At 41.8% G+C, this 17,129-nt stretch overlaps 1 protein-coding gene and 1 non-coding gene across 2 annotated transcripts; both read left to right on the top strand.

The window, feature by feature from the left end:
• The first annotated feature begins 261 nt into the window (after positions 1–261).
• grinaa (glutamate receptor, ionotropic, N-methyl D-aspartate-associated protein 1a (glutamate binding)) lies at positions 262–14,019 on the top strand. The gene is made up of 7 exons (XM_071521998.1): positions 262–394; positions 7,377–7,716; positions 8,370–8,485; positions 8,702–8,902; positions 9,201–9,329; positions 9,886–10,029; positions 11,836–14,019. The coding sequence occupies exons 2-7, from the start codon at positions 7,413–7,415 to the stop codon at positions 11,983–11,985; spliced, it is 1,044 nt and encodes a 347-aa protein (XP_071378099.1). The 5' UTR covers positions 262–394; positions 7,377–7,412; the 3' UTR covers positions 11,986–14,019.
• Positions 14,020–16,380: 2,361 nt separating this feature from the next.
• LOC139646123 (U8 small nucleolar RNA) lies at positions 16,381–16,513 on the top strand. The gene has a single exon (XR_011695268.1). It is a non-coding gene; the product is annotated as a U8 small nucleolar RNA (small nucleolar RNA).
• The last annotated feature ends 616 nt before the right edge of the window (positions 16,514–17,129 follow it).

The raw sequence follows: 17,129 nt of genomic DNA, 5'->3' as shown, positions 1-17,129 counted from the left end.
GCAATGAGAAAGCATATTCCATGTAAATACAACTTTTATAAATACAACATAACAAATATTGGCCAATATTTTGCTTCTAAATCTTGGGTTTCATTTATTTTTAATTGTTTAGCTAACATTTTTATCGAAAATATCGCAACGACATGTTATGGAAAACACTGCGTCATTGTGACACCAGTTGAGCGCTATCGGTCATTTTTGCCTTAATGGAGATTCCCACACACCACGTGACAACATCGTGAGGTGACGTCAGCGGTTTTCGACCCACTTGTCGAGTCCGACCGATTTCAGACCAGAGGCAAAGGAGGAGGTATCCGAAAAGAAGGCTTGTGTCGGCAGCTATTTTTAAACAAACACACCACTCCAGACACGCCACAACGATATAACGGAAACGGTAAGGATGCAAACAGGAATATGAGAATATGGGTGTTATTTTAATATATGAAATTAGTCGTTATAAAACAACAAGCTTTGTTTGCGACGCTAGCACTGCCAGCGAGCCTGCACGCTGCTGGTTAGCAACGTCCAGCATCCTTCTTGTTGAGGACTGCAATACAAGCTATTCAGCAAGCTAACTAAGGATATATTGATAGAACCGATGACATAAACCAAACGGGAAACATTTAGCCAACTAGATCAATTACGTGCACATGTATTTTGATATTAGAATGAGCTGGCAAGCGTTGATGCCTTGGTCATACTACATTATCTGCCGATATGTCAACGACGACAAGCTAGCCTAGCATTGTAAACCCGAGGGGGCGCGGCGTGTGGTCCTCCTTCAGATAAAATCATGAATGGATTAATCTTTGCTAGCTTGTGATCTTGCATATTAATTGTGTCCTTATTGACAGTTTATCCACAATCGACTGTTCCGATGGTGTGCGATTGTGTGGCTATTTTGCGATGAACAATTGTTTGTCAGATGTAAGTGTTTTAATTCGGATGTCGCATATAACGGGTCTAGTGAGGCCTAGACGGACATGCGCGTGCTGCAGGTGTAAGATGAAAACGAGGCATAGTGTTTACAGTGGTTTGATCATTCTGCTTTGGTTGCTGTCACTCATGGCCTGTCGAGTGAAGTCGTAATTCTGTTGTTACTTAAGTCTCCCTTGTAGCTAGGTCAGTGTGTTGTAATACATTACCTACACCTCATGGAAACCTGTACTGGGTATGCAGAGGTGTCTTTCAACTGTAGAATATCTGATCATGCAGTTTGTTTCCACACAAGAGTTAGTTGGACTTGTTACCAATCATTTATGTGACTTTTGGCAGAGATGAGTTGAAATATAGTGTAAATGTATGTGCAGCAGAGGCGTTATGTTATGTAGGCCACTTTGTCTCAGCATTATATTCCTGTGTCATGACAAACCAAACGCATACTTTCTCGATAAGCCAAAACAAATACTATTGCTATTATGGTCTGGATGCTATTTTTTATTGATAAACTCTCAAATAAACAGCTTTCATTTATGGTCTGCTTGTGTTAATGGTTGAGCCTGGCTACTTATTTAGCCTGGCTGGCCTTTGTTGACCGAGGCTGAAGGAATAGAAGCATGATGATGAAAGCACATGTCCACTAACTCTGACAAACTGCCCCTCTCATTTCCTCAGACATCTTGTTAGCAGGACATAGCCGATACAGTGTGGAACGAATGAGTTTGCTTTCCTTGTAATGCAATTTACAAGTTGGCTTGCCTGTAACTCCCTGGCTTGTAGATTCTTGATGTGGAGAGTGACAGATTTTGAATGTCCAACGTTTGATTAATTTTGTAGGGTTAGAATATTACCATAGCATGTGGGTAATCATGAAAAGGAGGTGTGAGGTGAGGAGAATTCTATTAAGCTAGGGTATTGGATGTTTCTGCCGTTGTGCTACCATCCATCTGTGTGACAGACTTGAACCTAGTCCAGGATTACTGAATCTCTATTGCAGCCATGGAAATAACTGCCTCATCCCACTCCGGGTTTTTATGGGTTCATTCCATTTTGCTATCAGAGGAACAGCCAAAGGATGGAGAATTGGAGAGGAGGAAATTGAGTGTCTTGCATAAGTCTTTTTTACTTACAGTTCAGTGTTGTTTTGATCAGATTTGGATTTTTAAAGAACAGTGGGCTATTGACCAGACAGGAACAATAAAGCTGAACCAGCCTACCAACACCACATCCTAAAATTGCTGGGCAACTGTTTACGCATTCTAAAGAAAGATTTAGTCTGTTGTTTAAAGTGACACTACTATGTTGTGCTCTGTGCCTATGATGAGCTATGGCTAGGCTAACCCAGCTAAGGTGCTTTGTGGTGCAGCCATCTGTCACAAGGGGAGACGTCTGCAGGTTTGACATAGCTAGAGTTGCTGCTGACACGGCGTGTCATGATGATGGTATCCTGCCAGACTGCTGCATAGGCTGGCAGACAGGCTGAAGCCTCAAGTGACAGCAACACACTGTAGGTTTATCTACCAGGTGGTCCAGATGACACAGTTTCATCATAGGACTCAAAATCTTATCCTTGGACATTGAAAACACAGACACTTGAAACATCTTGTGGTTTTCAAACTAAATGTACATTTCTCACAAATAGTAAATAGTAAACAATAGTATCAATTATACAAACATATATTGTCTTTGTCCGAAGATGGTTAAGTTGGCATGCATGAACAAGTAAGGACTACTTTCCCCTGAATCCCTCATTCTCTGTGGGCGTCAACTGATGTCGAGCATCGCTGAGCAGGCACGTGCGGGGGGGGGGGGGGGGGGGGGGCGGCTGGGTTAACTAACCCTAACCCTTTTCCCTTAATTGAACAGAATGCCCCTTCCAATGTAAATGTATTATTTTATTATAGGCTTTTTCCGAAAAGTTACTAAATTGTAGCGATACAAGCAAAACTATTTGAGCAAATGCAAAACACAAATGAGATTGTTCACACAGTGCATTGCCCCTTTCTCTGTGCTTCTCACATGTGGATGCCCACATTCTCTCGTTTGCTCACATTATTTTTTCAATTTACATATTATAGTGAGTGGCTGTAAGACGCCCTCGAAAGCAAGAAGGGGGAAAGTAAAAGAGCTAAAAGAGCTAAAGCAGAAGGCAGCTAGAGGGACTCAAGACAACAGAGAGGCAGACTGGGGAGTCAGGCAGTGGCAGGGCAAGCTAACTTAACTTCATATTCATCATGAAAGGAAAAAAAAATAGATTTAGTGACTTTATCATGAAAACTATCCAATGAAGATTGTTACATTTTGTTTAGAGTCTTCAGCTTGTACTATTATAGAATTATGATAGAGGATTAATCAGTTAGATCATTTTTATTTTATTTAATATTTGGCACAGGCAGACAGAAATGCAGAGAGATGGGGGGGATAAAGAAGAGGACAGTGAGATAGAAAGACAAGAGTAATATAACAGATGAGTAAAGTAAAGGGATATAACAACACTGCATTGCTGCACTCCTAAAACACAGAAATTATTCCACAGACCAGACACTGTAGATGCCCCTTTTTCATTTGAGCACCTGCCCCTGAAGAACTCACTCTCCATACTGTTATCTTGATGGTATCACTCATTGGAGTCTTGGCTTTTTGGTTTGTAGCTTGTGGAGAGTAGTATTTTGTGTTCAAAAATAGCAGTCTTTAAAATGTGGGATTCTCCTTTTGTACCTACCGTACCTAAGTCATCTTTAATGCAATATCACACCTCCCCATGTATAACCTGTTTAAGAGACTGTGGTCGTAGGGCTACATATTTAAGCAAGTTGACTTCCATATAGGCCCCAATGCTTTGTGTGGCTGCTTCCCTGTTGTTCAGTCATGCACACAGCATGTTGTATATGGACTCATCGAGTTATTGTGCTAGCCTAATTGTGTTACGTGGCTTTCTGGCTAGCCCAGTGAATCCCCCCCCTTAGCCTAATTCCCAGAGCGATAGCCATCAGCAGAAGCCAGGGATAGGGGCACTGTCTTTATCCGTGGGGCCGGGGCGCCTCTCCTAAGAGGATTTGAACTCTCCCACTTAACACATGTGGAGCTGTTACAAACAGTGCCTCAAACTGACTGCCCCCCGCTGCCCCGTCATCATTCTTTCTGCTTCAGAGACGGTGTGAACTCGCAAGATGAGTGGCTGGAAACTGGGAACTTTTTTAAGTATTGAAGTATGTGTCTCTCTCCTTTTTACTTTTTGTAATCACAGCAGAGCTTTGCTGTCTATAATGCCAGGACGTTGTACAGGGTTGGTAATTATTTGCTTCAGACTTCCATCCATTAGGGAGTCAGCTGCTGTTTTGAGTGACTGTTTGAACAGTGGCTTGTACCTAGATCTTACGATAAATATGGAAAGGGACATTTGTTTTGTCAATATACTTGAGGAGCCGGTTCTCTGTATTGACCTAGCTGTTGTCATTTTATGCAGATTTCTAGCACTGGTGTCCCATTCTCTCACTGTCTGGTGTGTTACTAAGGATTATAGCCTAGTAGGTAATATATTATATGGAGATAAAAAGCTACACTCAGACTAACAACATGATTAAAAGATTCATTCTCTAGTAAGAACCCTCTCTATGTAATGCCAGTAAGGTTAAGCATGACTTACTAAATCATCTACAACCTTCACTACCTACAGAAAATATGAATGGCAAATCCTTTGAAGTCCTGAGGTACTTTGGACATTGAGCTGATCATATGTTTTGACAGTTTGTCACATGATTCGTCGAGGACTCAAGTTATTCAGTTACATCCCTGGGTTTGTTCAGTTCACAGATGTCCCAGCTTGTGCGACATGAGCAAATAAAAGTCTCCTTATGTCAGAACTATTGAAGAGGGCACTGCCCATTCTGATGAAGTGAGGGCTGGTCCCTTGTTTAAACCGGGACTATCAAAGGAGCAGCTATTTACTATTTACTGACAGACAAATGGATATACAAAGAGTTTATCAAAACTGCTGCTGTACTGCCTGTGCAGCATGCCTCCTTACACAACCATTGTTTTCCGGAAAGCCGGGCGGGATTTGGCTCCTGAGATAATTATTGTAATCTGTTATGATCTTAATGGAGACTGTCATTATAAAGCAGAGAGCCAGCAGCGGCCATGTTCCCCTGTTGTAGTTTCGCGCTGCACTGTCCTAGTGACGGACAGACAGGGATCAGGAGGACACGCTCTGGATTTGTTTGCCATGGGGAAATGGAGCGTTGTTGCATAATGCTCTCCGTTATTCAGTGTGGCCTGGAAAGAGAGGAAAAGAGAGATGGCTGTGGAGAGAGAAACTGTGAGCCTGATGCTGTAGTGATGTGATCTGCCTCTCAATGCCTACTTTCTCTGTACTCATCTGATTGACGGTGTGAACAGACAGGATTAGGACTGAGGATGTGTGTGTGTGTGTATGCAAGTGTTTGTATATGTGCATGCACCTTTATACACAGATACGGTGACTGTAGTTTACATAGAACTGGCCTACACCACTTTAAACCTAATCTGCTGCCTAGTCCAGCTCTTCCTTTGAAGTCAGCAATTAGGGGAAATGGTTTTGGCTCCCCTCCTCAGCAGAAGATGTCCTCTAGGGGATTTTAGGGCTTTACCAGACGCACAAATCAACCTTCTAAATTGGACTTACAGTGTGATCTCTCTTTTCAAGTGCACAGCTCTGTATCCTGCATTTAGACGCTTGCATTAGCATCATATAGTGCAATAGAGATGGCACGGAAACCTGTTGACTAGGGGGAGGTGTGTTTGTGTGGGGGCCTGGTAGGGGGAGGGACACTGCAGTAGTGGCCAATGTCTCAAGTCTCCTACTGAAGCGAAGCAGATTAATAATGCATTCAGTTACCAAGGCACCACCTGCGTCCATGGCAACGCTGTCAGCACTGGTAGACTAAAGCTTCTAGAAAAAAACAGTTTTGTGGAAACTGGTGTGGACAGTGTTTCTGTCTCCTCTCATCTCTCTCTCTCCATCCCACCCTCCCTCCCTCCTTCACGTTTTCTCTGAGTATGTGTGTACGTGCGACCATAGTGTCCTCACACCGTTCAGTTTAATTCACAAGTCACCACTCTTCCTACAGTAAAGAGATCATGCAGGGAAAACAACATTGTTTCAATATGACCATCATGTCCCGAGCCATCTAACAGACGAAACATTATTTGGATTTGTGCCATCGCTCATCATTTCAGTTAGAGGTTACTAGATTTCAGTGAATGATTGGAATTGTTTGCAATAGTGATGCAGCCTACAGTAACTCCTTGAAGTTTAAGGCTAGAATAAGAGTTATGTGGACACATTCATGATTTCCCATTAGCTGGCCTAATACTTGAACTACAAAATCATATTTTGTGTTATCAATTATGCAGGCCTGGGTGTTTGGAGAGTGTAAGTGGGATGATAGCTTGCTCTTTTTTTGAGCCGTTATTTTTTTCCTTTGTTTTGGATTGCGGTTCCTTAATTGAAACAGCAGTCAGCTCTTTCCAGGGACTGCAGTTTCTGCCAATGACACGTTTGCTGTCCTGTCTCTTGCCCCCCTTTCAACTCGCTGCCTAAATCCGCTGGGTTCTAGATCAGTCTCTCCTAAGCAGCCATTGGCTGTGGGGAGGTGTTTTGATTTCTCTGGATAGTCAGTGATGACAGTCAATTGCTCCTCCCCTATTCCCCCTCCCTCTCCTCAGAGCAGTGTGACACAAGTGTCTTAGCAGTGTTTATAGTGATTCCCAACCCTGTGGCCTATTTTCCTACATTAGGACCCTTGCTTATGCCTGCTGCTTTCCACTGAAAGCAACACTGGATAGGTTTAAATCCTAATATAACGCCATCATACTAAGATCCACTGAGACCTCATTAAGACCAATCTGTTTTGTTTCTGTCTGTTATGGAGTGAGTAAATGGCAACTCTGTGAGCAGAATCCATATACAAAAGAGAAAGGTAAAACGGCATCAATGGTAATTCGAAAATGAATATAGTTCCTAAACAGGAAGGCAGACTACTGTAACTCTGCTTCATCTCTCTTCCTTCTCTTCCTCTTTGCTGCATTGTTTGATTGCTTTTCACGTTTTTAATCAGGCAGATGCAGTGTTTGTGTCTTTGCCAGTTTGGCCAAGATGGTGTAGTGTCATTACTTAACGTATGTCTTAAAGCCCCTGGAAAGGTAATTCTGTGATTTTCTTGTAAATAAACAAACTTTCCTTTTGTTCTGCTTTCTTGTGGGACGTCTGAGATGTGGTAAAGGGGGTAATCATTGATATTTCTCAACATTTTACCATAACTGTGCTAAGATGTTGAAGTTGAGGTAGAGGTCATTAGAAGCATCCTCTGTGTGAAAATTTCATACATGTTGTATGTGGTGGATGTGGATTTTTTTTAACCAAACTAATTATCCTTCTACTTCTCTGTGTTCCATAGATTGTTCTAGGAGTACAGTGAGCCTTCCTCCACACCATGTCCCAGGACAAGAGTGGCTACCCTGTTATGGGTGAGAACAACCCACTCCATAACAACGTCTATGGACCCCCTCAGCCAGGTTTCGGCGTGCCCCCTCCCAACTACAGCCAGGCCCCTGGGGGACCTTACCCACCAGCAGCTGGCTACGGGCAGCCGGGCTACCCGCAGGCTGGCCCAGGGTTTGGTCCAGCTCCCTTCCCCCAGATGCCTTACCCTCAGATGCCCTACCCACAGGGACCCTATCCTCAGGGGCCGTACCAGCAGGGGCCCCCACAGCAAGGCTTTCCTGGAGACCCCACTGGTGAGTGGTTTGACACAGAGTTTGAGACTGATAGAAGTAAGCCTTTGGGACATTTACAAAATGGGCCTTTTTCGGTAATCTTTCTTCACACAGGACTTATCAATGATTAAAATATCTCTCATATTACACATTTGAAAGTGTCACAAGGCTAAGGGCAATGAATGGTGACAGCCAGATAGAGATCTATACTCTACATTTGCATACTTTTTATAATGAAAGCAAAGACATCATGGACTCTATTTGATGATTTACTAGCCCAAATTGACTAAAACCAGTGTGCCTAGCTAAGGCCAGGTATACTTTATTGCTGTTACAAAGTCACCCACTCTGTTCCATAAAGCCGTCTCAATTTTCCATGTGAAAGGCACTGGTGAATGGAATTTTCTCTCTAGTTGGGTTTCTACACTAAAAGCATATAATTGCCCAGAGAAAAGCTGTTGCAGTTTGTCTATTCAGTCTCTCATAAGATCAGAAATAAAAACCATTGCTGGCTACATAGACTGCAACACGCATGACTGGGCAATCAATAAGATTATCAATGCTTCAGTCAGTGTGCTGAAAACACCCCAGACACTTATCCATTTGTTTAGCCTAGTTGTTGCCACATGCTGTTTATTTTGACACTTTGTTGTCTTCCTGTTGTTGTTCTCCAGCACCTATGGGCAGCCCTGGTTACCATGGTGATGGGCCTCCATCTTACTACGACAACGAGGAGTTCACCAACTCTGGCTTTGAGGACAAGACTATCCGACAAGCTTTCATCAGAAAGGTTGGGAGATAAACACTCGTTTACCCCCCAAAACACACACGCACCAGCCATAATGCAGGACGCTCTCTTACTGTTTAATATCGATGATAAAGAAGCATAGCATATATAAGAAAGCTATAATATTACACAAACTAACATGGAATAACACAATACCTATATAATGAATATATCTTTTTTTCTTCTCTAAAAATTCTCTTGTTCCCTCTTCCTCACCAGGTCTTCATGGTTCTCACAGTGCAGCTGCTGGTCACCTTCTCCTTCGTTGCCGTCTTCACCTTCGTTGATGATGCCAAGTACTTTGTGCGCCGTAATCCCTGGACATACTATGTGTCCTATGCAGTTTTCTTTGTGTCTCTCATCGTTCTCAGCTGCTGCGGAGATTTCCGCCGCAAGCACCCCTGGAACTTGGTTGCATTGGTAAGAACTTGCCCCTAACACCAAATAATTTATTTTTTTTAAAAGCAGTGAAGACCCTTTTTTGTTCAGTTTGCTAAGAAAATGTATAGAGACTCTACAGACTACACAAAATTGAACATTACTTGAGTTACTTGAGTTTAACAGCAAATATGGGATTTAAAAAATTGAGTGAACTATCCCTTGAAACTCTTCAAAGGTAATAAGGCGTGCATACTTACAAAGAGCAACTTAAAATTGTCACTTGAATCTAAGATATGTGCGTCGTCAGTGACGTCAACGTGTGTTTTCTGTCTCACAGTCCATCCTGACCCTCAGCCTGTCCTACATGGTGGGCATGATTGCCAGCTTCTACGACACAGAGACTGTCATCATGGCTGTGGGCATCACCGCCGTCGTCTGCTTCACTGTTGTCCTCTTCTCACTACAGGTCAGCACGCATAAACATGTTGTACAGCCACGTTAATAAGTGTATGCAAATGTCCACACACACACAAACACCTTCCACCAGTTCTTTCTTTCTCTCTAGCTGTTAGTATTGGGGAAACAAAAATGAACACAATTCCCTCTGAGTAATTTCACACGTCGACTTGCTCCTCCCAGTCCCTCATAGTTTGAAGCATGAAATATTCAAACCATAAGCTCTGAGTAGGTTATGAATTATCAAGAGTGTCTTTCACTTTCATTCACAGAAGTCCTAAAGAGTAGCATGTAGGGATGTCCAACATAAATCGATGATCGATTCATTGTTTGTTATGTATCACGTTGATTAACCGTAATGGTTAACCACAACAACAAACATCAATATTAGATCGTTAACTAACAGTGCAAATCAATCAAGATTTTTTGGGAAAATGTGCATCCCTAGTAGCATGTCTAGCGCCGCTATCTCAGCTCGTATTTCCCCACACGTCTCTCTCTTCACTCTCCTTAGTCTCTTTCTCTAATTCTCATTTTGTGTCTCAATCTAATCTTCCCCACTGCAGAGCAAGTATGACTTCACTTCCTGTCGGGGCGTGCTGTTCGTGTGCCTGATCGTGCTGCTGCTGTTCTCCATCCTCTGCATCTTCATCCGCCACAGGATCCTGCACATCGTCTATGCCTCACTGGGGGCCCTCCTCTTCACCTGCGTAAGTTTCATACTCATACGTGGTTTTCTTTAAAAAAAATTGCAGCCCTTTTCCTATCAAGGATTTCAGTGGCTCTTGCTTGTCTTCGGTTTTTAGTTATTGTGTTGAAAACGTCAACGCAACGCGACAGTAGTGATCACATGATCATTTTATTACTTGAGCATGACTACATCATGTCATTAAAGGTTTAAACCTATAAAGGACTGGATACCTTGTATATAAGTTAATTCCCCAATTGGGTCATTTGAGATTTGTGTGGTAATGGCGTCCAATAGTCTGGAGCCTAGAGCAGACAGTCATCACCACTGGCATACAGAGGGTTTTCCACCTCTCTGAGAGCCCCAGTCTGCTCAATAAGGGATAATTTCATCTGCAGAATGTTAAGAGCCAATCTTCCCCACAAACAGGGTAGGAAAACGATTCGTGCTTAGCTAAAGGAAAGTGGAAAACTAACCTTGTGATCATGATCTAACTGAATGTATGACCGTGCATTATGAGAGCCAAACTCGGGGGCGACACAGTTGTCAAAAAACTATTACGATTATGTGAGACAAATGGCTGGAAAAAACAGAGTTTTGGGCCAACAGAAGAGAAGAGGGAGGCGACCCCATGAAGACTAGAGGTCACCTAGATGAACATCTGAACAAAGAAGGAGAAAAAGTGATATGGAGTAGTTGATGAGTAAAGAACAACTTTTGGTGCATGGCTGGAGAAACTGCTCCACTGGCCTTGAATAAACTCGAGTGTGTCGAAAGACATGGATATAATAGTTGGAGAAGATGGGTGTTGAGTGATAAGAGTGAGAGGAAAAGGAAAGAAAACATCTGAGTAATGTTACAAATGTGTGGAACTATTCAGTCTGGCCTTCATGTTGTCTCACAGCCTAAGGGCCATAACACATAGGAAACTTATGCCGCTTTTCCACTGCATAGTACCGGCTCAACTTGCCTCGACTCTACTCGCTTTTGGTAGTACCACTTTGGTTTTCCACTGCAAATAGTACCCCCTCAATGTGCCCCACCCCCCAAACTGGTCGTCATAGCGACGCTGCAACGCTGCATGAAACGCGACACACAACTACAATGGAGGATATCGAAGCGATGGTGTTCTTGATTCTCGGTATGTGGCTGTTAAGTCACAGCAGAGAGACAGATTTTTATTTCAGAAGAGGCTGAAGGCAGCGAGACAGCAGACTGCTCTCTGGCTGCTCAAGGCGACGCAAGAGGGTAAGCTAGCCTGGTAGCTAACGTTAGCATATACGTCCTGTGTCGCGATGACGATCTGACCAATCAGTGGTCTGCAGTGTTTTTACGTCACTTTTTGGTATCGCCTCAGCTCGCTTGGAACCTCGACGGAGGTGCTACGAAAAAAAGTACCAGGTACTACGTAATATGGTACCTGGTACTTGGCCAGTGGAAAACCAAAAAAGGCGAGTAGAGTCGAGTCAAGCCGGTACCATGCAGTGGAAAAGCGCCATTAGATGACAGTATTACCTTGAGCAGGACTGGAAATTGATCTCATCCCGTTATATGAACATGTTGATTACATACTTAGTAGATTGCATATTCAGCTGTAAGGAAGAAAAGCATAATGAAAATGAAAACAATACTGCTGGTTAAAGGTATAAGCGACATGGCCAATCTATGTTGCCTGTGTATCATGGCCTCAGTTTATGTCAGATGGATATATTTGTGGATCTTACTTTTGATGGGTGTTCCCACTGCATCTGACAGCGTCAACCACCTCACTCAGCTTAGATACTGTGTGTAGAAAATGACTAATTCCATCCTTGTTTCATCTCCACAGTTTTTGGCTGTAGACACCCAGCTTCTCCTGGGCAACAAGAAGCTGGCCCTGAGTCCAGAGGAATACATTTTCGCTGCCCTCAACCTCTACACTGACATCATCAACATCTTCCTCTACATCCTGGCTATTGTGGGACGCTCCCGCGAATGAGGGCGCCCCCTAAAGGAAACAGGAGGGAGAGATGGAAAATGCTTCCCCTCATTGTGGAATGATGCTAAAATGCCCTCTCTCTTTTTGATTCCTTTTAACTTTTTCCTCACGTTTTGTTTTTCCCTCACACTCTCTCAATACTCTCTTACACACACACTCTTCTTTTGTTTTGAAGCAGGTAGATTGGGCTGTAGAGGAGTTGCGGCCTGTCATAATATGCAGCTGAGAGGGGCACTCTTTAATTTATTTATTTAATGAAAATCTTGCCGTTAATGGCAGACCATTGTGATCAGTCTTTTTCTTCTTCCTCCACTCTGACCACTCTGCTTGCTCTAACTGTCCTCTGCTTCTACTAACACAGATGACTGTCTACAGTACCTGTCCACCAACTTCCAGTTTGGCTTAACACGTATAGAAGAACATCCTATCCTATGTATGCTTGGCACTCTGCCTTGCCTTGCTGCAGAGAGATTGAACAGAAAAAGAGCGGGGAGGGCATCGGTGGCACTTTAAATATTGAGTGCAGTGCTGTGATGCAAACCAGCTTTGCCTGAAGAGAAGAAGCTAATGCTAGAAACACCCTTTCCTTCAATATATCTGTTCACCCGACTTTCCTCCCTCCCTTTTCAGTCTGCCAGTGTAAAGTAACTGCATGGCAACATTGGAAACACAACTAAAGATGTCGTACGATTCTCTAGAAGCACCAGAGGAATACCTCTCCTAGCCTGCTTGTTACGTAGCTGTAAATAGTTCAGTGTATTACTGTGTATGATGCTAATGTCCCTCACCTCTGATCTCTAGGCATGCTGGAGCGAGTCGTACGGATGGGGTGCTTGATGGGGAAATGTGCGCTCTGACATCAGAAATTAGCTAACCCAGTACAGTTACCAAAACTCTTTCAATGACATATAAAGAATGAAGTATATATATGACCATACACAAATATACACATGAATATATACAGTATATATATAGTCTCTCTATATATTCTTACTGGATATCTTTTCAAAAGAAAGAAAAAATGTTGTTCTGAAATGATTTTGTATGATTCCAAAGCTGAAACTAACAATTCCCTTAGCCGCTTTGTTTTTTATTTTTCCTTTCCTCTTTTCTTCATTAATTCCTTTTTGTCTGGTCTTTTATGTAAAGTGAAATTTAGTGCTGTACTTTATTTAATTTTTTTAAAAATTATAACTAATGTGAAATATTGAAGTACTGGAATTTCTGCCCACTTTTATACCAAGCTGATCCAGGTAACACTAGTTGCTTCTGATTTTTAAAAGAATAATATGAAGTAGATGGACACTGGGCTTGAAGGACATGGTAGGAATAATTAATACATCTATTTATTGAACTTGCTGTAGATTACAGGATTGCTTTGAAGTTAGTATAAGCTAGGAAATTGAACACTCCATTTTGAAGAGAGGGTCTCCATAGACAGCTGATGCTAGAGATGTTTGCTGCTGTTTCTCTGAGGTCTGTTTTCAACCTTGAAGGGTTAGCATGTCAGTACCTGAAATAGCAAAATGCAAAGTTTCAAAGAAATTATTACTGAAGCTCATAGTGAGAACATGAGACACTGGTTACACTCTGGCTCCACAAAAGTGATCTAGGGAAAAGGAATCAATATGTACTTGACAAATAATTCTACCTTACTCACAACATGAATGGTATATTGAACATGTATATTAAGACATCTTTTAATCTGTGAGTTCTGTTTGCATTTTTCACCTGTTGCATGACCCTCTCCTCACATTTGCATGTGCCGACAACGCACACTGCACACTAGGTGTTTCTGTTTCTGAGAGACACAGTGTTGTAAAGTATTGTTTTGGCGGCCCTGTTACACTTTTTTTTTTAACTCTTGTGTTTGTATCTAACTAATGTGTAAGTGTATATACAACTCCTTAGTGGTTTGATGTGTATAGGTAAAGTAATTTGAGGCTTTGTAGGTCTGTTTGCACTGTATATTTGCATTAATTCAAACTGGAATTGCATTCCTCTACACTGCTGTTCGCTTTTCATTAAAAGAGATAATGGAAAGGTGTCATTCCTCCTGTGTTCATTCATTTTTCTCAGCCGTTTGATATAGCAAATTGTGTACAACATAAGGGAAGTGTAATATCCCACTCTGGAGAAATATTTCTGGTAAATTCCTAGTTCCCAGGTGGGGTTGGGGCATGATGATTACATGTCTGTGGCATATAATCATAGTGGATGTACTCTAACATAATAGGAATCATGATAGGAACATAGTAGTGACAGTTACGAGATTAAATAAAATCAAAGCAAAGCTGCATTTCATTTGTAGTCAGCAACAAGAGCATCATTCATTACTTATTCCTACTGCACCCCACCCCTATTGTGCTGTGTTGTCAACTAAATGAGGACATTTTTATTTAGAAAACTGCCTCTCTTCTCTTTGACTGTCAGATAAAATAAAGCCTACAGCTGTGTCTAGCAGGGAAATTAATCACAGTTCATAAAACATATGCAGACAAGCAGTTGTAGGAATTGAATTGATTGAAGTGGTTGGCATTGTTACTGGCTATACTTTAATAAATTAATCAATTTAAGCAATATTAAAAAAAATATTACCAGGATAGCTGGCAGTCAGCCAAGCCCTGGAAACTGCATTTCGCTTTAGGGCATTGGTCTTGCATCTAGTTTGGTGCACGTGTAAAATTGCTGCTTTTCGCGCCAACCATCAACAATCGGCGGTCCTCCTGCACCTGTCCTCCAAAGTTTCGGGACTGCAGACATCACCCTTCTGGATAAACTTAACCTTCTCAGAAAAAGACTGCTAAAGCTGGATAAACATGAACGTCTCTTCAGGTTAGACGTTATACATTTAAGCAATAAGTCACCGTGCTTTACAGTGATTTCAGACCAGCTAACTTAAGAGGCATCTCAAGCCAGTGAATGTTGTTGCTGAGCCGCCTGTGAGTGGGGATTTCAGTTATAGTAATATGTAAATTGATCAGGTATTTCACAAGGCTTCCAACTTCACTCACACAATCACAACTAAGATCGGATATATCCGTTTTACATAAATGTTTTACATAAGTTCATTTACCCACTACTAACTAGCTGATCAGAGCGGCCGGAGGAAAAAAACGTAATGTTAGCTAGCTAGCTGGCCTAGCAAATCATCAGAGATGATGAAAATGCAAACTTTACCCTCAACGTTTCTTTTTATTTTTGCAACAGGTTTCAACATTGAGGACATTGTTACACCGCTGCAAGGAGGTAAACACGGTTTCAAGTTGCATGAAGCAGGTAACTTTACATGTTTTTTGTTTGAGTTCACATCTCTGTGTGGCACAGGAGGTGGAAACATGGAGGAGCCTAAAATTGAACAGCTGATGGGAAAACTAAGGACGCTTCAGCAAGGTAGTGTCAACGTGGATGATTGACATATTTTTGCATGTGAAATGGTTGAAATTCTTTGATGATAAATGTGTTTAACTGTACAGTGAAATACAAATTAATACTCATGCACAATAGCGACATCTTTCGGGCAAAGGATGGACCTTTCGTCATCTTAGAACCACGAATCAAATAACGATTCGTTTGCCGTCCTTCATTTAGTGCGTATTTTAGAACCCTTTGCTATCTAATGCCTGGACTGAATGGTTGGTAATGTAAGTCAATCAAGTCCAGTAGTTAAAGTTACCCCAGTGAGTATACAGCCGAAGCGAGAGCCACTTCTGAATACTTCCGTCTTCGCTTCGCGCATGCGTAAAATGGTGATGTCTACTTTAAGAAATGAATACAACGTTCTTGGAAACACTTTATACTGTGCGCTTTAGCTATCTAAAACCTGGTAGTCGATTACATTACTACTCTAATATTAGACAATAGCACGCCGTTCCGGACTAGCGGACAATGCGGTTTCCATCGGCTAGAATACGATGTGAAATGAATATCTTGATAGTAGTTAAGACGTCTTTGGTTACGGCAGCGGCCACACTTCCGTTTCCGCTTGTAAGCTTCACTGTCTTTATCTTTAATAATATCAGACATCTTGTGAATTTACCATGCGAGCGACGTCAGACTTTTTCTGACGCAGTAAACTGCGCTGTTTGTACAATCTCAAGGGAAAACGCATGATTGCGGAAGGCTGACTTTAATAAAACTCTTTCGGAATATGCACCAATGGGAAGGCGTGTTGTGCCGACGATACGCGCAGTGCCTTTCGGGTATAACACAAAAATGTTCAGAGACAGCTAACACTTCTTTATGGAGTAACATGATAAGGAGCTGATAGTTTCAGCACAATCCATGTAACTAGATGTAAAAAGTACCAGTTGGAATAATAGCTTGGAAACGTACCACCACGATCTAGACTGCTATACACGACGATCATAGCAGTTCTGACGACAGAGATTGGTATTGTCAGTGAGGTACATCCTTACCTGTTACTTCAGAAATGAAGTATCAGAAAATGATGAATGGAGGTTTATGAGATATGATTAGTATCTCTGGCTTGTAGAGAACAGCAACACTTTGCAAGACCCATTCTGATTTCAATCTTGTGAAAGTAAAAGAGTACTGAAATAGTAAGTAGCTGTTACAGCTGTAACTAGCTGTTAACTACATGCAAAATGTCAAGTGTATGTATGTATGTGTCTTCCCAGATCAGAGGACTGACAATTAAGTTAAGAAGTATTATTACCAGTATTATGTGTCCTATCCTAGGTAAAAGGGCCCTTGAGGAAGACGTTAAGGAGGCAAAGTCAGTCTGTGACTCTTTGCAGAAGGAGCTGGCAACTTGTAAGACACAGAATCATCATCATTAATATTATTGATCCTTGTGTATCCCTGAGATGTAGCCAAAAGCTTACAAAAGGTTGACACCAAGTGGGTATGCTACTCTTAAGTCAATCTCCTATTCACCCCTCTGTGGTTAGTGTTTTCTTCAAACCAGTGCACTTCTGCATTTATGTTCTTTCTTTAGTCCTTAATAATGTCAGTGGTGCAAGTCCTCCCTTACTGTAGATGATTGTTGTTATTATTACTATTACTATTACCATTATTATTATTATTATTATTATTATTATTATTATTATTATTATTATTATTATTGTTACAGTACAAATTGAAGCTTACCAACTGGAGGGAATCCACAAAGAGAAAGAAGG

This window comes from Centroberyx affinis, unplaced genomic scaffold, assembly GCF_046629955.1.
Source record: "Centroberyx affinis isolate AG114_WGS23_722 - 3 ecotype Tasmania unplaced genomic scaffold, CSIRO-AGI_Caff_v1 ptg000949l_1, whole genome shotgun sequence".
In the NCBI taxonomy this organism is placed as follows: Eukaryota; Metazoa; Chordata; class Actinopteri; order Beryciformes; family Berycidae; genus Centroberyx; species Centroberyx affinis.
The sequence above is the reverse complement of the archived record's forward strand: the minus strand, read 5'-3'. Positions and strand labels throughout refer to the sequence as shown.